Genomic DNA, 23,522 nt, shown 5'->3' on the forward strand with positions numbered 1-23,522 from the left:
GGAGGAACATAAATTATTGGTTTTAACATAGTCCTGATAAAAACAGAGTTCTGCAGGCAGTTAAAGAGATAAAAGGCACTTGTTCAGGGCAAACACAGAGCTGCACACTCCTTGGTTTTAGGCATGTAGCTCAGCTAAAGAGCAGAGCATTTCCATCAGAAGATTTGCATTTCTGAGTACAGGGATTTCATTGGGATGCTCTGCATAATAAGATCTGGTTTTCCAGAAGGCGGCACTAAATAGATATTTTTCCCCATTTCAGAGATTATAAATAAATAAATAAATAAGACTGGAAATCAGAAGAATTAGATTCAAAACTCCTGCAGGCTGGAAATGCTTCCTATGTTTCTGCATAGACACCACAACTAAACTCTTTATAATTTTGCTGTCTAATGCCTTTTAAATCATTGCTGTTTTCCCATTTTGCACCTTATTCTTAATAAATTTCTTTCCTTTACATTTTAAAACAACTATCCACACTTATGGTAATCCAGCACAAAATAGGACTTTTATTGTCCCTAAAAACTTAGGAAGCAAAGTTGTGCTAAAACCAGGAACTCACCTCTAATGTAATTTTGAAGCCTCTGTATGTTGCAAGGAACCTAGTTCTTTATGAAGTTCTATTTTCTTCAATAATTTTTACATCGCTGCATTTATTTAATTCCTCTTAAAGCACAGAAGATTCCCCTGTGTTTCACTATAATGAATTCCCATGGGAGTGCAAGAAAGAAAACTGCAGTGATTTTATTGCTGTCTATCTGGTTTTGACTGTATAGGAGACTTTGTACTATTACCTTACCAATGTTTTATTAAAAAATAAATTGCAGGTTATTTTTAAGACGTTTTGTGAATTTTGTTAGAAAATTAATCTCTACCAGTCTGCCTGTTCAAGTTAGAACATTTATACACTCAGAAAAGGAAGCAGAATGAAAAATCTAATATTATCCAAGCAAAGAAAAATTGGTTGTTTTTGTATCATAGTGTTTTGCCTTGAGTCTTTTTATTTTCCCTTCTCTGTTTGATGAAAATCTCATTTGCTAAAAAAAAATATTTACAGCAGAAGACTGCTGATAGCTGATACCAATGCATAATATACCTATGTACTCTTGCATGACAGGCTAATTATTTCTGACTTTTGGTATTACTCTGCTCTTCCCTGGAACTGTGGATATGCTTTTCAGTTTACTGATGTATATCTGTATCTGAAAAAATGTAGGATACAGTTTGTTGGCCTCTGCTACATGAGCAAGGCTGTCCAACTTAGTCTGAAATAGTATTTTGGGCTCAGTCATGTCTGTGCAGCTTGTGCTGAAGTCTCCAGCTCAAAGCATGAGGCTTAAAGTTTAGTCCTAACTCCATTTATCTACATTATTAGAAGAACATTTTTTTAATAAAAAATGGTTAAAGCTCAGAGGTGGCACAGCAGCTGAAGTCGGCATACTCAGTTTTTTAATGCATTCCATTTCACACTTAGTATTTTGTTGCAATAATCATGCTAAACAACAGTCCCTGGAATGGAGATTAAGTAAGAAATTGAGATTTGGTGCAGTTTTACTGAAACCATTGCTGTAGGGGAGTATCCATTAGCAAAACTGGAACGTGGGAACTGAGGACTGCAGGAAGACCTGCTGAGCAGAGCTTTGCTGCTCGGCTCAGGCAAACACATCACATCATGTTTTAAGAATCTATCTAGATCATAATTTCATAAGCACCAAGTTCCTGCTGAAAACATCCCCCAATAAGGGGGAGCAACAGGGCTGAAGAACTGGGATCCCAATGTGGCCTTATTGCTTGCTCTGGGAAATAGCTGCAGGCCACAGTAACCGTGGTGGCTACCCACGATAAACCCTGAGGATGTGATGCTGGGGTGAGCACCCATTCCTTGCAGTTAAGGGGTGCAAACACCTTTTTCCATGGACAATAAACACAGGAAGTCTCCACTCACCGATTCCTCTTTGATGAGATTCAGTACCTATCGTTTCCCCTTTATTAAGAATGGAAAATAAAGAAGTATGCAGGTTTGGTATATGTGATTTCACTCTGCAGTCTTTATTGCTGCTTCTACCCAGAGTTACAATGACAGACCCTTAATTTTAATACGAACCCCTTGCCTCATGGGCCAAGGAACTTAGCTACCAAAATGTCCCTGCAGTTCATGATTTGAATGCCTAACCCCACCTACCACCTTGTTTAAGCTGGAAATTTTTCTGTAATTAAACTGGGCTGTGCCAAAGCAGAAGGATTCCTGCTAAGAGCAAAGAATAAGGCTATGTAAAGGAACACATTTTCTGCTGTAGCTTTGTAGGGATTTTAAATGAACCATGAGGCTCCTGCAAAACAAATAAAGAGTAGTTTTGACCTCTTTTCTTCCCCTGTGTTAGTCCAAAATTGGTCCTGAAAGTTACCAACATGAAATTAGTTTGTGTAGTTTCTCCTTCAAAAGGGAGGTCTAGAATTAGACTTGTCACCAATTATTGCTCTACCATCCTTTGCCTGCATCAAAAAAATTTCTATTCTAAACACACAATGTGACAGACATTGGACAGAGCGATGAGTGCTGAGCAGTAAGAACAAATATTCCCAGCACCTGATAACATGTTTACTCAATTAAAATGGCTATCCACCCTCCCATAGCAAGAGTTTTTAATTTTGTAAGCATGTGCAGCAGAAAAAAAGACGTGAGCGAAAGGGCTCTGCTGTCAAAGGCACAGCTGAGGACACCTGAGAAGACAGTGTTTGCACAACGCTGTAATAGAGTTTTGAAAACCCATAAATCCCCCTAGAGTTGTGTGGCAAACTTCCCTCTCTCTCTGTGCCACTGCAGATATCAAATATTAATTAGGCTGAACCAATTACTGATACCAACATGCGACAGAAAAACTCGGTATGTCGGTATATCTGACACAGATATTGCTACTTCTGCCTGAACTGAGAGTCATCGGTCAGAAAATCTCCCAGTTGCTCAGGCTTTCTTTATTAGCAACTTTGGTTTATTTAATACAAGATGACCACAAAGTCCTGGTGTCCTGGGAGAGCTGCACACCCCCAGGTCTGACAGAAAAGCAAAGGGAGGTGTAGAAATGTTTTTGAATCAACCTTCTTCTCTTATGCCTTTCAAAATCCTCTTTTGGCTACCTTGTTGCTGTTCAGCCCACATTGAAAACAGCAGATTAGGAAATTGATTCATGGTGGTTTTAAGATTAGAAAAGATAGGCAGTCTTTCATAGAGGGTATTTTAACTCAACCAGATTTATAATTTAAAAAAAAACCCACAACGCTCTACACTTAATATAAATTATTGTGTCTAAATTTTGTCAGATAATAGCTGCTGCTTCAGCTTCAAATCCAAAGTAAACTACCAGCCAGAAAATTAACCTCTCCTATGTTCTCAGTACTTTCTCATTAATTCAATACTTCTGGACACACAAGCCGTAGCTTTTGTTATGTAAATGTAGCTGGAGCACTTCTGTTCTCCTTATCACTACAAATGGGATAAAAAGCGCATTATTAAATGAGCATATTTACTCTACTGATCTTGGCTGTTGAAATAATATGACTCAAAACAGGACGTAAGAATATGTAAGAAGAAGGAGGAAAAAGGCAGCCCCCACTTTGAGCCCCGGCGCCCCAGAATCCCCTAGCTAAAACCCCACACAGGCGTGCTGATAAAAATGGTGCAATTTTCAGAAGCTGTGAGCATTTCACTGAAAGATTAAATATTATCTGAATGGTATTAGTAATAGTTATTCTATGGAAGCAACTGAAGTTGTTCTCATGAAAAAGACCCGATATTTAGCAAATCGTAATAGATCTGGTGAGTAGATGGTCTATGGGATTCCACTAATTTGCTCATGGCCTGACTGCTGCTCATTACAGAAGCACTGAATGACTACAGTCCTCTGCTGAATTGAGAAAAGACAAGATATTTTGCTTGAAGATACACATACACACAGATGTAATAACAGAAAAGATTTTAACTAATATAAACTTTACATTCTTAGGACTGATTTTTTCTTTCCTCTTTTAATGTAGGGAGTGAAACTACAGTTATTTATGCTAATAACGGCTAATGAACCCTCGTAAGTAAACAAAGTTACAGGACTTCAGGCTTGAAAATGTTGGGAAAACAGTTTTAGCCACTAGCCTTTGATAATCATCAACACTGCCCTTATACTGAGCAGCTTTACAATAGAGAAAGCGTCCTTCTGGACCATGGGCAACAGAGAGTCAAAACTGCATCAATGTAAAAAAAGGATATGAAAATGAAAATTATAAACATAAGCTTTTCCCTTCAAAATGCTCCACTCAAAAATTCTACTGGTTTACAACAATCACCAAAAATTAAACAAATCGCTAAACCAGGTAGTATGATTTTATGGTACAAATGTTCTAACTGTGCACACTTTACATAGCGTAATCACTATAGATTTTCATTGTTCCTGTAAACAACATTGGGTGGGAATGAAAAAAGTAAATTTTAAATATATTTATTGCCACAGAAAGAAAACAGGTTTATGCAAACCTATTTCTAGCACTGGCAAATCCATATCAATTAAGTAATAAATATCATAGCTGCAATATTAGCCATATTACTGATGATAGTTATGACGGTGTCTAATTTTCAGAGGCATATTTATCATAATAATAGTGCTTACCTAACTCAAAAGGACGTTGTGAGGATTCATTAATATTTATACCCATTAGTGTTTTGGAAATAACAAGCGTTATATTATTTTAATTTCCATACAACTAATTAAAGCAGTATGAGGTTGTAATTGGAGCCATAAGCACAAAACCTGTTCATTCCACATAGTAACTAGACTTGGACAAATAGTTAAAAATAGTAACACCACTAATAATATGCTGCTTTCTATAAATAATGCTTTTTTACTTCGTTCGTGCTCTAAATACAACATCCAGGGTTTGGACAGTCTTTCTGAGGCCTCTTTGGTCCCACCACTCCTGTGAGAGCTATGGCAACAGGCAGGGAGAAAAGAAATGCTGAACTCATCACACAGACTACTCTAAAATAAAAAAATAGTTGGGCCTGCTCGAATTGCAATAACGATTAATTATTTGCAGCTTTCAGCATTTTAAAAATGCATTCCTTCAACTGCAAAATAGGTAATAGTGTCTGTTGTATCAGCTGTAAAAGTCTGTAAGCCCTAATTGTTCAGAGGGCTTAGCAGTTTGGTCTGTATTAATCAGCCAGGATTTCCTGTGTATAATTGCTCTTAACTAGCTCAAACACAGTAATGGACTGGTAAATTGGAAATGAAGAACAAATAGCTTTAAGAAGAATCTTGGCCACTCTATTTCCTCTCCTGCATTATGACAGCTATTCGTAATAAAGGCAATTAAATATTCTCTATTTAATGTCTCACCATGTCACTCAGGAAAATCACACTTCATTTACTTTCCTCTATTTCTTTCATCACCATTACAAAAACTCCGCTGGTTAACTCTGATGACCACAGAAAGCCCATGGGGTTTGGTTCCTTGTCATTATTCTTACCCCATCACTCTCCCAGTCGCAGAAACGCTACCTCTGGGCCCTTTCTGCTGAGATGCCATGGCTAAACCCCGATTTGCCGATGTGTTTTGGGGTTACTGAACTCTATAGCCAGAGCCTCACACACTTGTTTTGAGGAGGGATGATTTGAAATCAAAGTTTCTCTGTGGGTATATTTATTCCCCAGCGCTTTCCCAAAACTTCACCCTGTGGTTTCAGCCTCAGGCTGGACCTTGCTCTAGTGTAAAGAAACAAAACCCAATCAAACAACAGAAAAATTGCAAGAGTATTTTAAAGACAAAGAAGCTTGGTGCCTTCCCTATGACCTTTCCCGAAAAAGAACAAATCTTCTGTGTTCAAGGTTATAAAAGCTCCCTATTAGCACAAGACTTACCCAGAATATTGCTGCCTGAAAGATTAAACCTCTGTAAATATAAGCACTGCAAAAAAACATTTAGAAAGAAACCTGACAGCCTGACTAGCCACAATGTACCCACGCCGGGCTCACAACCGCCTGCCAAGCTTCCCGGGAGAAATGTATTTTAGGGAACATGCTTTAATTCATCATCCTCTAAGATGATGAAGTGATACAACAGGAAAACACACATTAGTTGCCTCAATATCTTTGCAAAATAAGCATCTGGCGGTTCAGGGCTGTGTTATTCCAATGTGGGTGTCACTACTGTTACCCAGACCCAACGCTGAGTAGAGATGCTTCCGTGCAAATAAATAGAAAAAGCTCAGAAGGAAGCTGTTACTGGCAGGAAATGACTTTGTAGAATTTTTCTTAAAAATTGGAGTGACACACTATGCTTTTCTATTTTGATGTTTATTCCTAGCTGGTTTTAAAAGTAGAGGCTACACCCATTCATACAAGAATTCAGATAAACAATTAATTCATTTGATATGTATTAAGATATTATGCACATATGGAAATGCACACAACTGTATTGTGTAAAAAAACTAATGAAAACCTCCATACTTAAAAACAATTAAAAAGCAGCTCGTCACACTTCTAAATGGCAAAAAATAAAGCAACACTTTCTGACATCTATAAAATAAGTACACAATAGTTTCAGAAGTTTATTTTTCAGAAATATTTGTAGAATTAAGCTTTAAACAAATGCCCTTTGCCAATACATTTCCTGAAATTTCCTTTTGACTTTGCAACAAGGACAACTGCCCAAGGCTTTGCTAATCAATTTCTTGTGTTGCAGAAAACAGCATAATTTGAATTTTGTCCAAGAATTCAGTTTGATATGCAGAAAATGTAAAAAGCTAACTAACATGCAATTATTTGTAGCCACAGTCTGCATACCAAGTGAAAAGAAAGCTGAATAAGTAATTTGTTATTGCAACTTTAATAAACAAAGAGCCACCCATCATGGCTTAAGGATGTAATATTCAAGAATGAATCTTACTACCCCTTTATTAGTATGCTGCTTCAAAAAAAAAAAATCTTTGTAACCTTTAAAAGCATGGATCTTAAAGGAAAAAGAAGGGTAGTTTTGTTTTGTTTTGCTTCAGAAGACTATTTCAGGGACTCTTGCTATCATAATCTCCTATATGAATACCTGAACAATTTGCAATGTTGTCTTACACCACATATATGTCTATTCACATCCTGAAGTCTTCCCAAAGGTCATGTTTCCAGCTTGCCACCTCGGGTTTTCCTTTCTGGAAGAAGGCATGGTGTGAGGAAGGGAGCACCTTGCTGTGTGCTGCTCTCGCTTCTCCAGCCAGGCATCTAAAGCACCAAAACCCCAGTGTTTTGCCTGCACCCCAAAACCGCAGATCTGCAAGCACTGAAATGTAGAGAGGAGGATGTGGAATAAACACGTCCAGCCCATCCCTTTCCATCCCCATTCTCCTCTTCCTCCACTGCCTACATCAAGCATTCCTCTGCAGGCAGAATGCAAAGTCTGGGCTTCAAAAGCTTCTGTAACTTTGTCTCTTGCATATGTTCTCAATGTGCAGCCCTTTTGACAGGTAAAGGTTGAGAATGAAAAGGAAATTTCTTACTACTGCTTTTTAGGAATGATTTTTTTTCTCTCATGATTTTTCTTGTTATAGGAATTTTCTCTCTCAGAGGAACTGAGAAAGCCTTCTCTACTCGGGGCTCTTCCAGCTTGCGCAATGCACCCGGGCAGTGTCAGCACAGGACTTCCACAGCCAAAGGCCAGTTTCCACTGAAAGAACTGAATTTTACAAGACACCTCTGGCACACAAGGCAGGGGTGTTTTCAGGCAAAGCCTTTGCTTGCTCAGTGGCCATTAGGCTCTTCTTCCCCATATTTAGATTTCACTTAACACTTCCACATCCATCTCTGTCTAGAACTCTGCTAAGCTTTGGGTAAATGAAGTTGCACCAACAATGATTTCCCAGCAAAAAGTCTATGAATTCCCTCTAAAGTTTCTGATACAGTTTTATTTGAACTATTCCTAACACCAGGTGTGGTTCTCGTGACTTTTATACCACCGTGAGTCAGGAATAATTCCAAAGATGACAGCAGAGATATCAGATAAGCAACAGAGCCACAACTTCTACTACCTAAAGGACAAACAAATTTCCTTTGGTTAGCAGCTGAAACTAGATTTATTTTATGGAAGAAGAATTACAGTTGCTGGTGAATTAATTATTTTCATTTTGAGGAATTGGTACAATGCTAGATTATGGAAAGAAAATGTATGGGGCTTATAGTTTATCCACGTAGTACAGCATAGCTATTATTCAAACATTTCAGGTCTTATACCAGCAGAATTTAAAAAGAAAATAAATATTATTCATGCTCAAGGACTGCTTCCCATGTGTCTGATTCTTTAGTCATCATTTAAAAATGACTCATTAAGCTTTTCTCTTTTGAAGTTTGGTAGAAAATTCACCCTAATCTAAAACTTAGCAGAAACCCAACGGTGATTTCTTACAAATGATTTATACCTAACCCTCTGAAGAAAAGGATTTATAATGAAAGTGATAGCTCAACCCTAACTGCAGCACTGGGAATGGTGACACCATAATTAATGTATTATTTCAGTTGTGGGAGACACTGACAGTTGCTTTTTGTTCTTGGGAAGAAATTTATAGCGTGACTGAAAAAGGCACCATGGAAAAAAATGCACAGAAGAGGAACAGAAATCCTTGTAGTAGAGACATGTCCTTACAATCCCCCTCCCAAAGACTATAAAATCTTGGCAATGACAGGGTTTCCTCCACGGTGTAATTTATACCTTTCTCCTCTACTAGATGGCAGTATGACATGCTCTCTGAACATCTAAGTGAGGGGTTTTCTTTGTTTCATAAGAAGCAATTAATTTAATATATCATCTTATTGGTATAGAAGTGGAAAAAAAAAAGCCCACCACTGGCTGTATATTTTGAAATTGAATCTGTTTACTTACTGGTTCAACATTAAAAGCAAAAAGTGCATATTCCCGGTCAGGTGACACTTCATATCGAATAGCCTTTAAGGAGACCTAGAAAACAAATCAGACATTGAAATAAATATTTTTTCAGTTTTCAAGCCAACCACACGTAGAACTAATTGTTATGAACATGTTTCTAATGGTGAAGAATACTACCAGACTAAATGTCTTTAAAAATAATACATCACATCTCTTTTCAAAAACCAGATGTGTTATGTGGGCACATATATGCTCCCACAAGAGAAAGCATAACTGCATTGTGATTCAGACCAGGCAGCTACCTCAAAAAGTCAGAATTTTCCTTACAAACCTACTGCACAGTGGCTGGAGGGGCAGCAGTGGGCAGCAGGTAGTAGAAAACCTTGATAAATATAAATTTATTTTTAAATTTTAATTTTATTCACAGTTGTTGTCAGCTGCAGTCACTGGACAAAGTGCTGGAGATAACAAACAGTGAATACCTGCTGGAGAAAATCGTTATAAAAAGACACCACTACCTGTCTTAATTAAGGCAACACTGAGGAATACTATCCCATTTTCCCCAGTTAATAAAGTCTTTGGGATGCTGTAGTGATGCAGTTTTCCAGATGCACCCTGACCGGGGTTCTGCAAAAAGCTGTGCTGTAAGTCTTACTAACAAGAAGAGTTGCCAAAATATCCCAGACTTGTCAGGAATTACCCTTTTCGCTGCTCCACTTATCATTCGTATAGTGCAGACATCCCTTCTCTTTTCCAGTGTGTTTCAATATAATACATTGCTGGCGCATCAAGGTCAAAGAGAGGTGCCACTAACACGCCACTCATCTACCGCCTTTTAAATCTCATCCTCTCACCTAACAAATTAGATGCAAGTCCTTGAGAGATTCCTGAGGACCAAACTGGAAGGGGGACTGTGGGCTTCAGGGAAATGCACTCTCCCATTGGGGAGTCCTCCCCAAAGCCAGTGAGGCTGGAGGCAGTGCGTGGGGAACCCAGGGGAGAGCCAAAGCCAGAAGGGACCAGTCATGGAATAGTTTGGGTTGGATGGGACCTTTAGTCCAACCCCCCTGCAGTGAGCAGGGACATCCTCAACTAGATCAGGTTGCTCAGAGCCCCGTCCAGCCTGACCTTGAATGTTTCTAGGGATGGTGTATCTACAACCTCTGTGGGCTACCTAATGGGTTGACAGGCCAGCATGGATCAGGATGGGGGGTGGCAGGGGAGTGTGAGAGCCAGCGGTGTCAGCACAAAGACAGATTTTATTTACTGTTACATTAATAACACGGAGAAAGGAAAACATGCCAAGGCAACAAAAGTTTTTCTGGCCATGGGTTGGGAAGAAAGAGGACAAAGACAACTTTCCTGGATGAGATGTAACGGTGGCTCTTGTGTTGTCTTTTTGGATTAATGTGGAGGTGATCCACAGGTTTCTTTACTGAGAGGGCAAAGGATGAAGGGTAGAACAGGCAGGAGGGAGGCCATGGCATGAAAAGTAGGATTATATTGTAACCCTGTGCTTTGCTTACAAATGGCAAAAATTAAAACCCAAGGGAATAAACAGAGGCCAAATGGAAGAAATTTGACTTCAGCAGACCTTGATATTAAAGGAACCCATCTTATTCCTTTACCCTTAGCAGAATTATAAAGAAAGGGGTTATGATCTGGTAAAAGAGGATTGCTTACGTGATATAGCAAAATTTAAAGGTTAAATGGCAGCATGTGAAGTTTAAGGTTTGGTCCTGCAATAATAATTGAGTGATAGATTCTTTGACTCATTGAAAAAGAATTAATACTGTACTTGAGCATTGTATGAGTCATATACTGCAAAATAAAATCAACCTGGAATATGGTTTTATAGTTTTCTTGTAGATTTACTTTAAGCTTTTGAGCTTCTAAAGCTGCTTTCTGCAGATCTTGGGGCATTAGGATAAGTCTCTGTTAGCCATCCTTTGCCTTTGTAGTTTTTCAGGGATACAGTACAACTAAAACACCTCAGGTTAATCAAAACCTTAGGGAGGTACTGTGTGATGATTTTACCAGGACAACATGATTTATATCTCATTGTTGGAGCTAACATAAGTGTATTTTACTTTGGAAATTAACTTCTTACAGGAAATATTGAAAACACTCTGACATTTAATGTAGTAACTTCTGTCACAATGCTGGTTTCATCCACTACAAAAAACAATGTTACAAAACATTTTTATGATTATAAATAATACTCTGTATCAGCTGTGAATTTATTTTCTTTTCATTCATTTTAATGGCCACCTAATTTCTTTTCCCAGTAATTTCTTAGGGTTTCTCTCATATGCAACTCCACTTTCATTCATCAACACTATTCATTAACAACACTGAAATTACATTTCAACCATTAAGCAAGAAAGATCAGCACATCCACGAATTAAAAAATAAGTATTTGCATGGAGGAACGTGGAGAGTGCTACCAACAGACAGTAAATTGTATCAATTGTCTTTTCTATTAAGCATGCAAAGATGAGAATTATACATCTTTCAATTATATATGATATGCAAGACTAACTTCAAATATCTATATGATACTTTCCTGTAGTATGAAAGAAACTGAGTTTGCAGAATAATAACAAAAGCTGAAGTTCAATTTCACATTATCAGTCACCGCGTAGCCCATAGTATTACTGGTGTGTCGCTTCTCCTTGACAATACACTAAGTTGAAACCCAAGTCATTTTCTGCTTTACTGATCCAGCTGCAAGAAAACTGTGAAATTCTTCTGCTCGTTATAGAAAATACTTACAATTTTTTTGTTTTCTATTAATATTGTTGAATTGTTAGTTTCGACATTCCTCAGAATCACTGTGCCATTCTGGTTTCTATAAATGAATTCATTATCTGCAAGAAGGAAAAGAAAAGAACATTAAGGAAATCTGAAATTGTCTGCTTGTGTAGAACCTAATTATGGGCTTGAACCAAAAGTACTGCTGGGAACTTCCCTGTAAAGAACACAGAATTTTTTTTTTTTAATTAACGCAGCCATTGCTGTGATGTTAAAGTGGCTTCCAGGTTAGTCATTGAACAACATGGTTAATGTTTGCCACACATTTATTCCGCCATATATTTATTCTGCCACACTTTCCCAGAGCTGAATGCAAGAGGCTGACCTGTTTGAATGTATATACATGGCTTGCTATATTGTTAGTGTAGAAAAAATCAAGGTCAAAAAACATTCCTTATACTTAAAGGTTTCCAAGATCCTCAGTCTCTGTGGGAGTCTAATAAGCCAGATGCCTAGAAAGTGACTGAAAGGTAAAGGCAAATCACCCTTTAACAAAGCAGATTCTTGAACCTAGTATTGTGCAGACCTTCCAGCTCTGCCTTTGTCCTGCAAATTAATACCAGAAGGAATGCATGTGAAGAGATTGCCATTTTCACATAGAACAAGACAAATCAGCTTGTTCCTATTGCACTTTGGGATTACCCCAGCACTCAGGACATCTGGATGAGGATCCCCAGCAGTAGCTGCTGCACAGGTGGGAGACAGCCTCCAGCTCAAATCTCAAAACCTACTTGACAGAAAGGCGGGTGAAGACTTATGAAAGAGACTCCAAATGAGGGTTTGGTGGCAGGTCACAGGTTCAGGTTGAAGAAACATTACAGCATAAAGGGCTGTGATCTTGTCAGCTGTCATAAGCTGAAGTTCAAGCCTGATCAGTGCTTATGTGCACTGCCCCACAGATAAAATATAAAACACAAGTCCCAAGCACATTGCTATGAAAAGCCTCAGGAGATTTCTTGACACAGGAGAAGGGTTACTGTTTCTTTGCAACCTGGTTAAACTATGATTGAGAACTGATGGATCCTACCAAACTTCTGCCTCCAGTTTCAGCCAGTGAAGCAATTCCTCATTGCCTACCCTCACTGTGGCTACCCCAGGGAGGTTCCCATGGTGTATTCCACAAGCGTTAGGGACATATCAAGGGTTAAACATTACTTGTGGGTTGTCCTCGGATGAGTCAAACCTGAGTTTAAATCCTACTGGATTCATAAAACACAGACGCAACTCACTGTAACCACTGTCCACTGCCCAGCTCGGGGTAACCTGCTGAAGACAACACTGGGTCCAGAGATCCGTTTCTTTCAAAACTTTGGTGTACGAACCTAGCATACTCCTTCCTTACCCATGTTTCGGTCTTCTTTTTTTTCTAAGCTGGTGATGACAATCTTCATTACAGTCATTGACCATCTTTGTGAAATGCTCTCAAAGCGCAGATGAAAAGCTTCTACGCTCTACTTATTACTGTCAGTAAAAACAGTCATCTCCTACATATCACAGTTTTACATGGAAGCATGGGAAGAAAAAAATCTTTCCTGAGATCGGGATGAATCGGATTCTGTGAGGCCAAACTGTCACTGCAATACAGATGATCCTCTCCAGACAACAAGATTTTAGAGACCTAAGATTCTGTGTCCAAACCACAGCAGCAGCCCTTCAGGCTCACAGGCAAAGTTCTCAAAGCAACTCTTTCTTTTAATTATGGAATAAATTTTATCATCACCTTCAGTCCTGAATAAAAAATGCAGGAACTGAATTAGATTAAGACTTGCAGTTGAAGAGGGTTTCTGTTTGGATTTGACAGTATTAAAATTTTGTCATTAGTTCTGGAGTGTTGTCCAAGGGCATGGCATTTTTGTAAGCATGCCTGATTATATTCAGGACTTTAAAATATTGTTTCATATGATTTATGACTGAATAAACTAAGAGCCTTCAACCTGGAAAAGAACTGATTGAACAAAAATAGGACAGATGTCAAAAAATCATAAGCAGCATGGAGAAGACAAATAATGGATTCTTGTTCTCTGCCTTCTCTAAAATAAATATTAGGAGGCATTAAATGACATCAGGCAGTGGCAGGTTCAAGACAAATAAAAGTGATTTTTGCATCACGCAAAAGGCAAACAAGCTGTGAAGCCACAGTCCCACAGTAGAGCGGGTGCCAGGATTGTATTTGGGTCCAAACAAGAACCGGAAAAATGGAAGAAAAATCCATCACAGATTTTGAGGGGAGAGGCTTTTCAGAAAGCCCTTGAACCTGAGATTGTGAGGGACTAGAAGCATATCCTGAGTTATCACCTTGAGAAATTCACCCACTCTTTAAAATCTTCCCTAAGCATTTGCTCTTGTCCTGGGCCAGACACCAGAAGGGACAGTCTCTGGGGTCTGACCCAGCACCGACTTATTTACAACTTCGACTTGCAGCTTCTGTGTCCAAATACTAAAGAAATGCCTGTATGTCAGCAGTCTAGGAGGTGATATCATAAAAGATGTTAATGCTCCCTTCACACCTTGCCATTAAGGTTGAAGCATCATTTGTTGTACAAGGAAAGTACACAGTTCAAATTTTTATTTTCAGGTGTTCCAGAAACAACAAGAACAACTCAGCTGAAAGGCAGAATATTACCTATCAGACATTTTGAAAAAGATTATGGCTTTAATAATCACCCTATGTCAACAGCACAAAATGTTTTCCGATTACATACTAAGTTCTATACAGAAAAATCACATTTTAAATATGGCCAGCAAAGCATTTGCATAATTTTAAGCCTCTCAGGATATTTCCTAATTACAGAAAAAAGCAGTGATGAAACTCCACTCAAAGTTCATTACACAGGTGAAGTAGCTTATTAATCTAATGAGTCTGTGGGGCTGTTAATATTTGGTAGCTGTTTCTTGAGCAATGCATGAACTGATGGAAGTTAAGTTACTGCCCATAATGACATTGCTACTAAACTTTTACTGCTCTCTATGGTCCAAAAAACCATAACTCTAATAAAGGGTGAAACTTCAAGATGATTCCATAAAAGTTGCTCTATAGTTGGAAGTAGGAGATGAAAGACTTTCCCATTATTTGTTAAAGTGTAACAAGTTTAAAAGCAGGTGCTAGTCTGCTGCATGTATATCTGGTATGAATAAGGAAGAAGAAATGAAGAAGTGCTGATTTGTTAGGGTTGTAAATCTTGCTATTATATTCAATACAAGCCTTCAACACAGCATCTGAATTAATGAACAGAAAATTGGTCTGTTAAAGAGAAGAACAAATTGATCTGCATTATATCCCAAGCAAAACACTGTGAGATTTAGCTGGTCTGTAAGTCGTATTATCTTAGTCCTCAAAAGAATCAATGAATAATATTCTTGGGCTTCTGTTTTGAAATGTGTGATCTGTTCTAGTACAAGAGCATTTATTTAAATAGGACATACCTCAGTCAAAGACAAAAAGCAATGCAGCAGCCTCTGTCTGTAATGAATTCTGTCCAGCGAGCTGATGAGAATTTGCAGCCTGATTTATAGCTGTCACCACAACTGATAAAGGTCATCACTGCATCTCATTTTTTATACCTGCCTTTCTTTGGGGCTGGTGTTCAGTGCAAATGATGCTGAAAATTGTAACTTTCAGGCATAAAGCCATTTATTCCATTACATAATGGATTTCTTCAACAGCAGAGTTCACTTCGCCAACTCCTCCTCCTCTTTCAACTTCCAGGAAATTGTCTGGTTGGTGAAATACATTATGTGTCTGTGAGTGTAGACAGAGGCATGTAGTCACGCTTACAAAAATGACTGATTACAAAAAGCAATGATTACTAGAAATAACGGAGCAGCCTTGGTGCTGTACAGAGTCCGTGTAGAGGAATGGGGGAGCCTTGGCAGAAATTTTTAAAAACCTGCTAAGCAGAACAGATGAAATCAGGAAATCCAAGACCAATGATATATTTGCAGTGGCAGAGTTCCCCAGCTTCTTTGCACACACCTTTCTTAAATTCAGTCAGGAAATACGCACGTGGAGAAAACAGAACTAGAGACGGGATATTGTGTCCCTTGCAGTCACTGAGCTCTTGCCAGGAGCAGCACACACGTGGGTTTGCTTAGCCCTGCAGCTCTGCCCACTTGCCTCTTGTTTAGGATGAAACAAGACAAAATATCAGGCTTTCTTTTAAGAGAATACTGTATTAAGCACTACGTCCCCAATGCAGGTTTTGTATTTTCAGGCATGCTACTTGGCCAACCCTTCCCAATGTTTTACCATCAGAAAAGGCATAGCGTCTCTGGAACCCTGCCCATGGGTGCTGCCGTGATGCTGAACCTGGGACTGGCAGCTGAAACTCGGGACAAAGATCATGAGGCTGTCACTGGTATTATTTGAGGACCCCAAATCATCAGCTCAATATGCAGAGGCAGCCTAAACAGCCAACAAAATGCTGGACACCACCAAGAGAGCAAGACAGCACGGATCATTTGCCATGATATAAAACAAGGGAGGACAAAAATTCATGGACAACTGATAAACTGATAGATATTAAAGGAAATAGGCAGGATATACTATCTAACAGCCCTGTACAGGGCTGCCTCTTTATGGACCACTAAAAGGGGCCAGGCTCAAGCCCAACATAGCATCAGCTATTGCCCTGGTTAGAGTCCCAACACTGGGCTAGAGGAGCACTTGCCTGAGCCAGCATCGCTTCTTTTTACATTGTTGTGTGTCCTACCGGGCACCAGACTAAATGGCTCATCACAGTGGACAAGAAGGTCTGGGACAATTTCATTTCTAGAAGGAGTAAGTTTGAGCACTGGCGGGCAAAGAATTTGAAGCAATTGCATCCAGCTACAGGAATGCAGACTTGCATTTGTGTCAGTGCTCACAAATTGATGGCTGTACAGCTTCTCAGATGAGACTAAGTAAGTACACACTATCAGAGATGAGAGACGGGTTTATAAGATAATAGGAGGACCCACATGCTTTTGAGGAGAATTTTCATTATTTGTCAGAGATTATGGAAAGCAGAAAGCAGAACTATGTGATAAAATAGGAGAAGGAATAAGAATTTAAATCCAGCTTTAAAAAAATATTTTTAATGAAATTGTGATTTTTTTCAGTTTAGCAACTGACAAATGAAAACCAGAGAATAAAAAGTCATAAAATTCACATGTAGCAAGTCAGCAGTAAGAGTTAGTGAAAGGCAGAAAGTAGTAGCAGGACTGTTAGGACAGCTCCAGTCATTTACAACCACAGACTTAGAGTAAAAGGCAAGTTCTCAAGTCCTGTAGTTTCAGATCAACAGACGTGAAAGATAATTGAATGAGTCTCAGTCTGATGAAAGTCAGCGTCAAGGGAATTATCATTCTCAATCCCTAAGATTAAGGAAGATTGGTGGGTAAAGGAAATTTAAGTCCTGAAGTTGTTCTGAACCTTTCAGAAAAATGAGCCTCCAGATACCAGCATGACCAGCAAGGTTGGCAAAAAAATTATTCCATGTCAAGAGAGCAGATGGCAGCAGGCCTCGCAGGAGAGAGCCCGCATCGCTCCTCGGGGCCTGAGGTCGCATTGCACCGGGCCACGCGGGCTGCTGGGACGGAGCTCTGCGCTGGCACAGCGATTGTCAAGGGGCTACCAAGGGAGGACTGGCACTCTTCTGTTATTTCTCATCCATGCTGCTGTAGGAAGGTCCTTGCTAGACCTGACTTTGGGTGTGACCCATGGCAGATGGCAGGCAGTTTGCATCTGATGGGCTTTACAGTGGGGTTAGAAACCCTGAAACAATCCTCTGAGCTTTGGTATCCTGTTCAACCTGATGAAGCCAATTACTGCAGCTGGAAACAAGTCAAGAGCCTGATGTTACCACCCTCTCTCTTCCAGAAAGAAAAGCTGTTGTGGGGGGTTTAACGACCCAATGCAGTCAGGACTTCAGAATTTTATCTTAGGTCTGAAGGACAAGCCTTCCACCAGCCCTGCAGCACTGCCCTCCGCGCTGCAGGGCATCACTCCCCAGTCAGCCTGGCTGAGCCCCCCTCTGCTGAAGTGACAGCAGCATCTGAACCAGCCGAGGGTTTCTTGGAGTCCTCCCAAGCAGGTATTGATCGGACACAACTGGTTAACACTTACCATCTAACAAGATAATGGGCAGGAAGGTTGCAACAGTAGGGCAGATGCTTTTTCAGACAGAAATGGTATTTTCAGACTGGCAACGACATGTACTACAATCATTTTCATTTAGAAAAATCTATGAGGATAAGGCAGTAGAATTAAAATTTTAAAAATCTTCCACTTGTTTAGCATCCCAACAAGTTTTCTGAAGGGCCAGGTGAGCCCCAGCATGGTGGATGGAGACCAGAGGTGAGGAAAGGAGTAGATGTGCCCTTCGGGTGGGCTTGGGCATCTCACAGCCCTCACCCCAGCACTCACGCACACTGGAGTCAAGGGGAAGGGTCCGGCTGGAGAAAGTAAACCCGGACTATCCACAGCAGACCTGAGGCACATGGAAATAAAATACCAGCTTATAGTGATTACCCACATTTGCAGGATCAGGGGAGGCTGCTAGTTTACACTGAAATACAGTATGTCTCTGTGGGAACTGTGTCATGACTGAGCCGGGTACTCGGGCAGGCTGTGGGCTCAGCAGCGGGAGGTGTTCGCTGCTGCGGGCATCGCACCCGCAAGCGGCCCATGTGCAGCGAGCACATCATCAGAGCCAGGCAAAGCACCAGGCATATACGTTAAGTACAATCATCCACACAGCTTGCGCAAGCAAACTGCCTTCATGGGAAGCAAACTGTGGGGGACTTAGGATTTCCTGTAAAAAAAGGCTTTCTGAGTGACACAGGGGAGGGAATGGGACACACTGAGGTTAACTGGCTGCTGCGCGTGGGACCAAGGCCTTAAAAAACCCCTTAATCCTGCCAGATGCAGCACAAGCACAGGGCTGCTATCTTCAGAAACTGGTTTTGAGAGAGAGAGAGACTAAGGTTTTGGGAAATAATGGAAGCAGAGAGGAAAATGACGGAACAGGGTAAATTCGCAGGGGAAATAAAAACTGTCAGAAAAAAACAGCAAATGTTAACAAGAAGCACCAAAAAGGAGGAAAAAGGTTGAGCATTATATGAGCAGGGGAAGAATGAGCACAAACAGGCTTAGAGAAACACTTAGTTTACTTTGCTTTCATAAATGGGGAAATTGTATCTTATTTAGTAGGCCTGCGGGTTTATTGACCCACTTAGGACAATACCTGCCTAACTGGAGTCACATACCTTTGCATGACAAGGAGAGCGATCCCCCCGGGACCTGCATTCCCTGGGGCAGGTATGGTTTACTCTTCTGAAAACCACGGGGAACTGATGTTCAACAAATGGTAGGACCATGCAAGCTCCCTAACTGCTATAAAACTTAAGCGCATAGAAGATAACGCAAAATAAAAGCACAATCAGCCCCTGATGGAAGCCTATTCAGGTGTCCAGACAGATGCAATCCCAAACTCAGGTGTAAAAGACGACTGTTGTGATGATGCATTTAATACTATGATCTGTTGTTCTTTCAAGACACGCTGCAACACATCTATTTGATATTTATAGCTTGTACCCAGAAACAACGGAATCTGACATTCTCTTCCCAAAGCAGACGCCAAGCCTGTTTTGATACTGAGTTGCTTCCCAGAAAGAAAAAGCAGGAAAGGCTTCCCATGCCCTGCCCCCTGGTGCTGCAGTAAGCTGGCCCGGGGATAACAGAGAGAGAGGGAGGAAAGGAGCACAAGTTATGAACAACAACAAAACTGCATTTCCATGCCCACAGCTTCACCCCACCCTTAGTGAGAACTGGTCCTCAGGTCCTCATAGACCTTGGAACCTGTAACTCATCACAGCCCCCTGGTTTTTTTCTTCAGTCCACCTGCCCTCCACCAGAAACTCCTTTTTCTTCAGTCTTGCTACTCTGCTGTGTAGAAATAAGTAAGGATCTGTTACATTTTGTGACGCTGATGCAAGGGAGCAACAGGGGATGGAGAACAGCTTGCTTTTAACAACATCGCTACAGCCTTTAATTTCAGTAGACAACTGAAATCCCACTTTTATCTTTCTAGCATTATGGGTCATTATCCTTTTACTGTTTCCAGCATTTTTTTTTTCATGGGAGAGGCTGAAAGGAAAACTTCTTTAAATAGGTGATTTACCATAATTTAGCTAAATGCAGTATAACACATTGCACTGGTACATTAAGTAAGTGCAACATGATAGAATGTGCTTTATTATGCAAGAAGTGGTTTTAATTGCTCATCACCTCAATGCAGTTGCACTTGCTGCACCAATATAGCACTTTCACAGTAGTACTAGTAAAATAAAACACAATTATAGCTCAGGAAAATTCCCATAACAACGTGCATCTCTAGCAGGCCTGTAAATTAACTTGTCAAAAGCTCAAAGAAGCCTGAGTCCTGGGAAAACTTAAAACTATAAAAATCAGTAATGCCAGTCTGTTTCTCTTTTTAGTGTAATCCCAAATCTTTCAAGATCCAAACTCAAAAAAAAAAGCTTATTCAATCTCGTTGAGAGAAGACCTCAGCATCAAGCCTGAAATCCAGGCAGAGCACACCTTTGAAATTTCAGTCCCAAATTCGAAACCAAGTACAATTCTGCTGCGGCCTCTCATTTGCAAGACTGAACTGTGCTTCAAAGAGCCCCAATCTGGGAACTGTGTAGGCTCAGATCACGGCTTAGTGGCACAGGCATGAAAAACTGAAGTCCATGTGAGAAACAGATAACTCGTTTCAGCTTCAAATAACTCCTCTTCCCTGCTTCTACCTGCTTTTATAACACATGGAGGAAAAAAAGAGACACTACAATTAGGAAGAAAAAGAATGGTAAATTCTCTGGAGTAAATCCATTTTGACTCCATCTAGGGCAAACCATCCTGATTACAAAACTGCTGCAAAATCCTAACAACAGTAAAAATGTACACCTTGTTGCTTGCTGCCCTCAATTTATCTCTCTGTAATGACCGACAGCAGTGTGGGGACTTTGGAGCACACAGAGCTGACTTTGGCATATTCCAGACTGGAAAGATCTTCCTCAAAAATTCTCTGCCATCTTCTTTTCCTGTTCAGTTGTGTTTATGCCATGCGCTCTTCAAACCCTAGACATTATAGCAGAAAGAGTGCTGATGACCCCTGAATTACCAGAGTCCAGACAGCTGGAGATAGCAGATTACGCTCATCCCCTTGATTCCCCGCCAGAATCTTCCCACATTCAGTGCAGGCCAAAAGCAATTTAACCCTAAAAGACTAATTTCCCAGGAAACAGTCCCTGATGCCTTTATCCACATCCCACTTATTTCTTCATGGTCTCACCATACATCTAAAGAGCAAAACAAAGTGCGGACAACAGGTAGTGGGCATCAGCTCGTCCCAGCTCTGTAATGTGGCTGGCGCGGGTGGCGCAGCCCCAAATACACAGCGGCACAGACTTCGTCTGGAGTATAAAACCTTCAGGGCTTTCGCCATAGTAGTTGCTGGCTCATATGAGAGCCCAAGTACCATTCCTGCTTGGTCGTCCCCACCTTGCCTGGCCCATGCAGGTACACTTGCTCCAAGCACTCCCTTGTTGTCCCCCAGGTCAGTGCAGCACCACTCGGCAACCTTCCCCTTCTCTGCCAAATGCACCGTGTCTTATCTGCCTCCTTTAGTTCGGCTTCACACAGGGGAGTGCATAACCCAAAGTGTTACACATAAAAGTAATAATTCATTTGACACGGAGAAAAAAAGGAATCCATGAATAAATTTTCATTAAAATGTGACCCCACAGCTTGCTTTCTTAATTCCCCAGTGTATTTCTTTGCCTCCTTCTCTTTGCTCCCAATCAAATTACACTTGTTAGTGGCCATGATGGAGAGAAAGAACATATAAAGTGGTTGTTTTTCCTTTTCATTATTATTATCATGGGCAGAGTACAGAAATTTCAGTACAGACTGAATGAGATCTTTGTATATTAACAAACAAATTTTCTGTGTATACAGCTCTGGATAAAGTTGTAATCTTTGTATGCGCTATTTCACGATCCTTTTTTGCTATTCTGTCATTTCAGATGTGTCTGGGGAAGTATAACTGCGCTGAAGTCCAACTGTAGGAGGAGTCTGGCAGAGCCATGGCCATCACCTTGACTTCAGGCTTTTGAAAATCGAGGCAGATAAGATATGAAATCCACCATCCCACACATTTTCTTTACCAGCGTGTGATTACTGGTTTTGGACTGGTCACAAGAGGGCACTGTATTACAGAGCCGATGGAAACATTTTCAAAACTTGCAAAGAACCATTAATAAATAATTGAATGTGATGCTGGGCAGATGACCTGGCAAGGAACAGCACCTGGAGGGGAGCAGAGACTCCCCGCAGCCAACTACAAGGGAACTGCTAATAGGAGGAGCAGTTTGCAATTATACATAAAATCCCATCATATTGGGAATGCAAAAATTAGTGTCAGCTAAGAATATTGTTTTCCCTTAACATCTCAAACAGGTTTGCCTGCAATGACCAGGCCACCTCCTGTCGGGAGCCCTGTGCCAAATCCCACAAAATATTCCTGAATTTCTTATTTCACCTGTTATTATTCCTACCCCTCTCTCTGCCAAGGAATCGACATCGTGCATCATTCGCTGCCTTGTCTGATGTTGGTCTTGAATCAGCAGTGTTTTGCCGCTGAGATAGCAAAAGTGCTGATGCAGATGCTGAAGCAAGAGAGCTGGTGCAAACATCTGGTTTAAGTGCAATGGGTGAAAAATGGTTACACCAAAAGAATGCCTGGTCCTTTCTTGAATCCTGGTCAACCTTTTGCCTAAGAATATTTACTCATTGGGTTCTCAATGGGTGAACAACTTTCAGCAGTTGGCATCATCCTTCTCTGGACCATGTCTATTCCCACTACAATCTATCTTTCTTTTGATAGAGCAACCCAAACTCACTGTAGTGATCAAGGTGATAATGTCCCTCAAACTGGATAAAAACCATGGGTTTTTTCAGTATTTTTCTCTCCTGAATATAGTCCAATATTGTTTTCCTTAAGAAAGTTGACTGCAACAGAAAATTGATTATATGTTCTCAGATTCCTGCCCTAAGAGAAGGAAAGCAAGTATAAAATATGGAATTCTAATAAACCCTCTCATGTTTTTCATGCTCATACTATTCTGGCTTGATAATTTAGCCATAATCACCATTCTGTGCCCATTAGGGGGAAAAAAATCGAGAATATTATAATTATAGTTCTACTTATAAAAATATCTTCCTTTGTGAGGCATTAAAAATAGAAAAGAAATAAAGAATAAATGTTAAAGGTTAGTTTGTTTTAAGGTCATATCTTATGCGTACTACCAAGTTTGGTATCAGCTAAATGCTTCAATGCAAAAGGTAATAGTAAACCCTCACAAATGCTGCCCCTGAAATTAAAACCTGGAAAAAGGAAAATATGGAACACATGGAACAAATATACGTACACATATACTCCTGGTGATATTCAAAAAAAAAGGCTTTAAGGCATTTTTTATGTCACAGCTCACAGCCCACACTCCACTGGGAAGGAGAATAAGGAAGTGAAAGATATCTCCAAATTAATAATAAGGGTTCTGGCCTATGCACAAGTCTTCCAAGAAACATGTCTTGTAAAATGAGTCAGTCCATCAACCGAAGCAATAACAAACAGCAGTGAAAACAACTTCACATGGCCCAGCATATGTGCATTAATCCCATTACAGTGCGGATGGGCCAGCTCGGGCCCTGCTGGCTCCGCTCTGCTGATGCTGCCAGCTGGGTGAGCAACCAG

At 40.3% G+C, this 23,522-nt stretch overlaps 1 protein-coding gene across 4 annotated transcripts in view; it reads right to left on the minus strand.

Moving 5' to 3' along the window:
* The window catches only part of DPP6 (dipeptidyl peptidase like 6), a 576,690-nt gene that overhangs the window by 143,414 nt on the left and 409,754 nt on the right, over positions 1-23,522 (minus strand). For all 4 annotated transcript variants that reach the window (XM_064445043.1, XM_064445042.1, XM_064445044.1 and 1 more), the window contains exons 4-5: positions 11,689-11,783; positions 8,911-8,985 (exon numbers count right to left, since the gene is read on the minus strand). In XM_064445043.1, coding sequence (XP_064301113.1) covers positions 8,911-8,985; positions 11,689-11,783 — 170 coding nt within the window. The remainder of the gene's footprint in view (positions 1-8,910; positions 8,986-11,688; positions 11,784-23,522) is intronic.

Source organism: Phalacrocorax carbo, chromosome 2 (assembly GCF_963921805.1).
Source record: "Phalacrocorax carbo chromosome 2, bPhaCar2.1, whole genome shotgun sequence".
Taxonomy (NCBI): domain Eukaryota; kingdom Metazoa; phylum Chordata; class Aves; order Suliformes; family Phalacrocoracidae; genus Phalacrocorax; species Phalacrocorax carbo.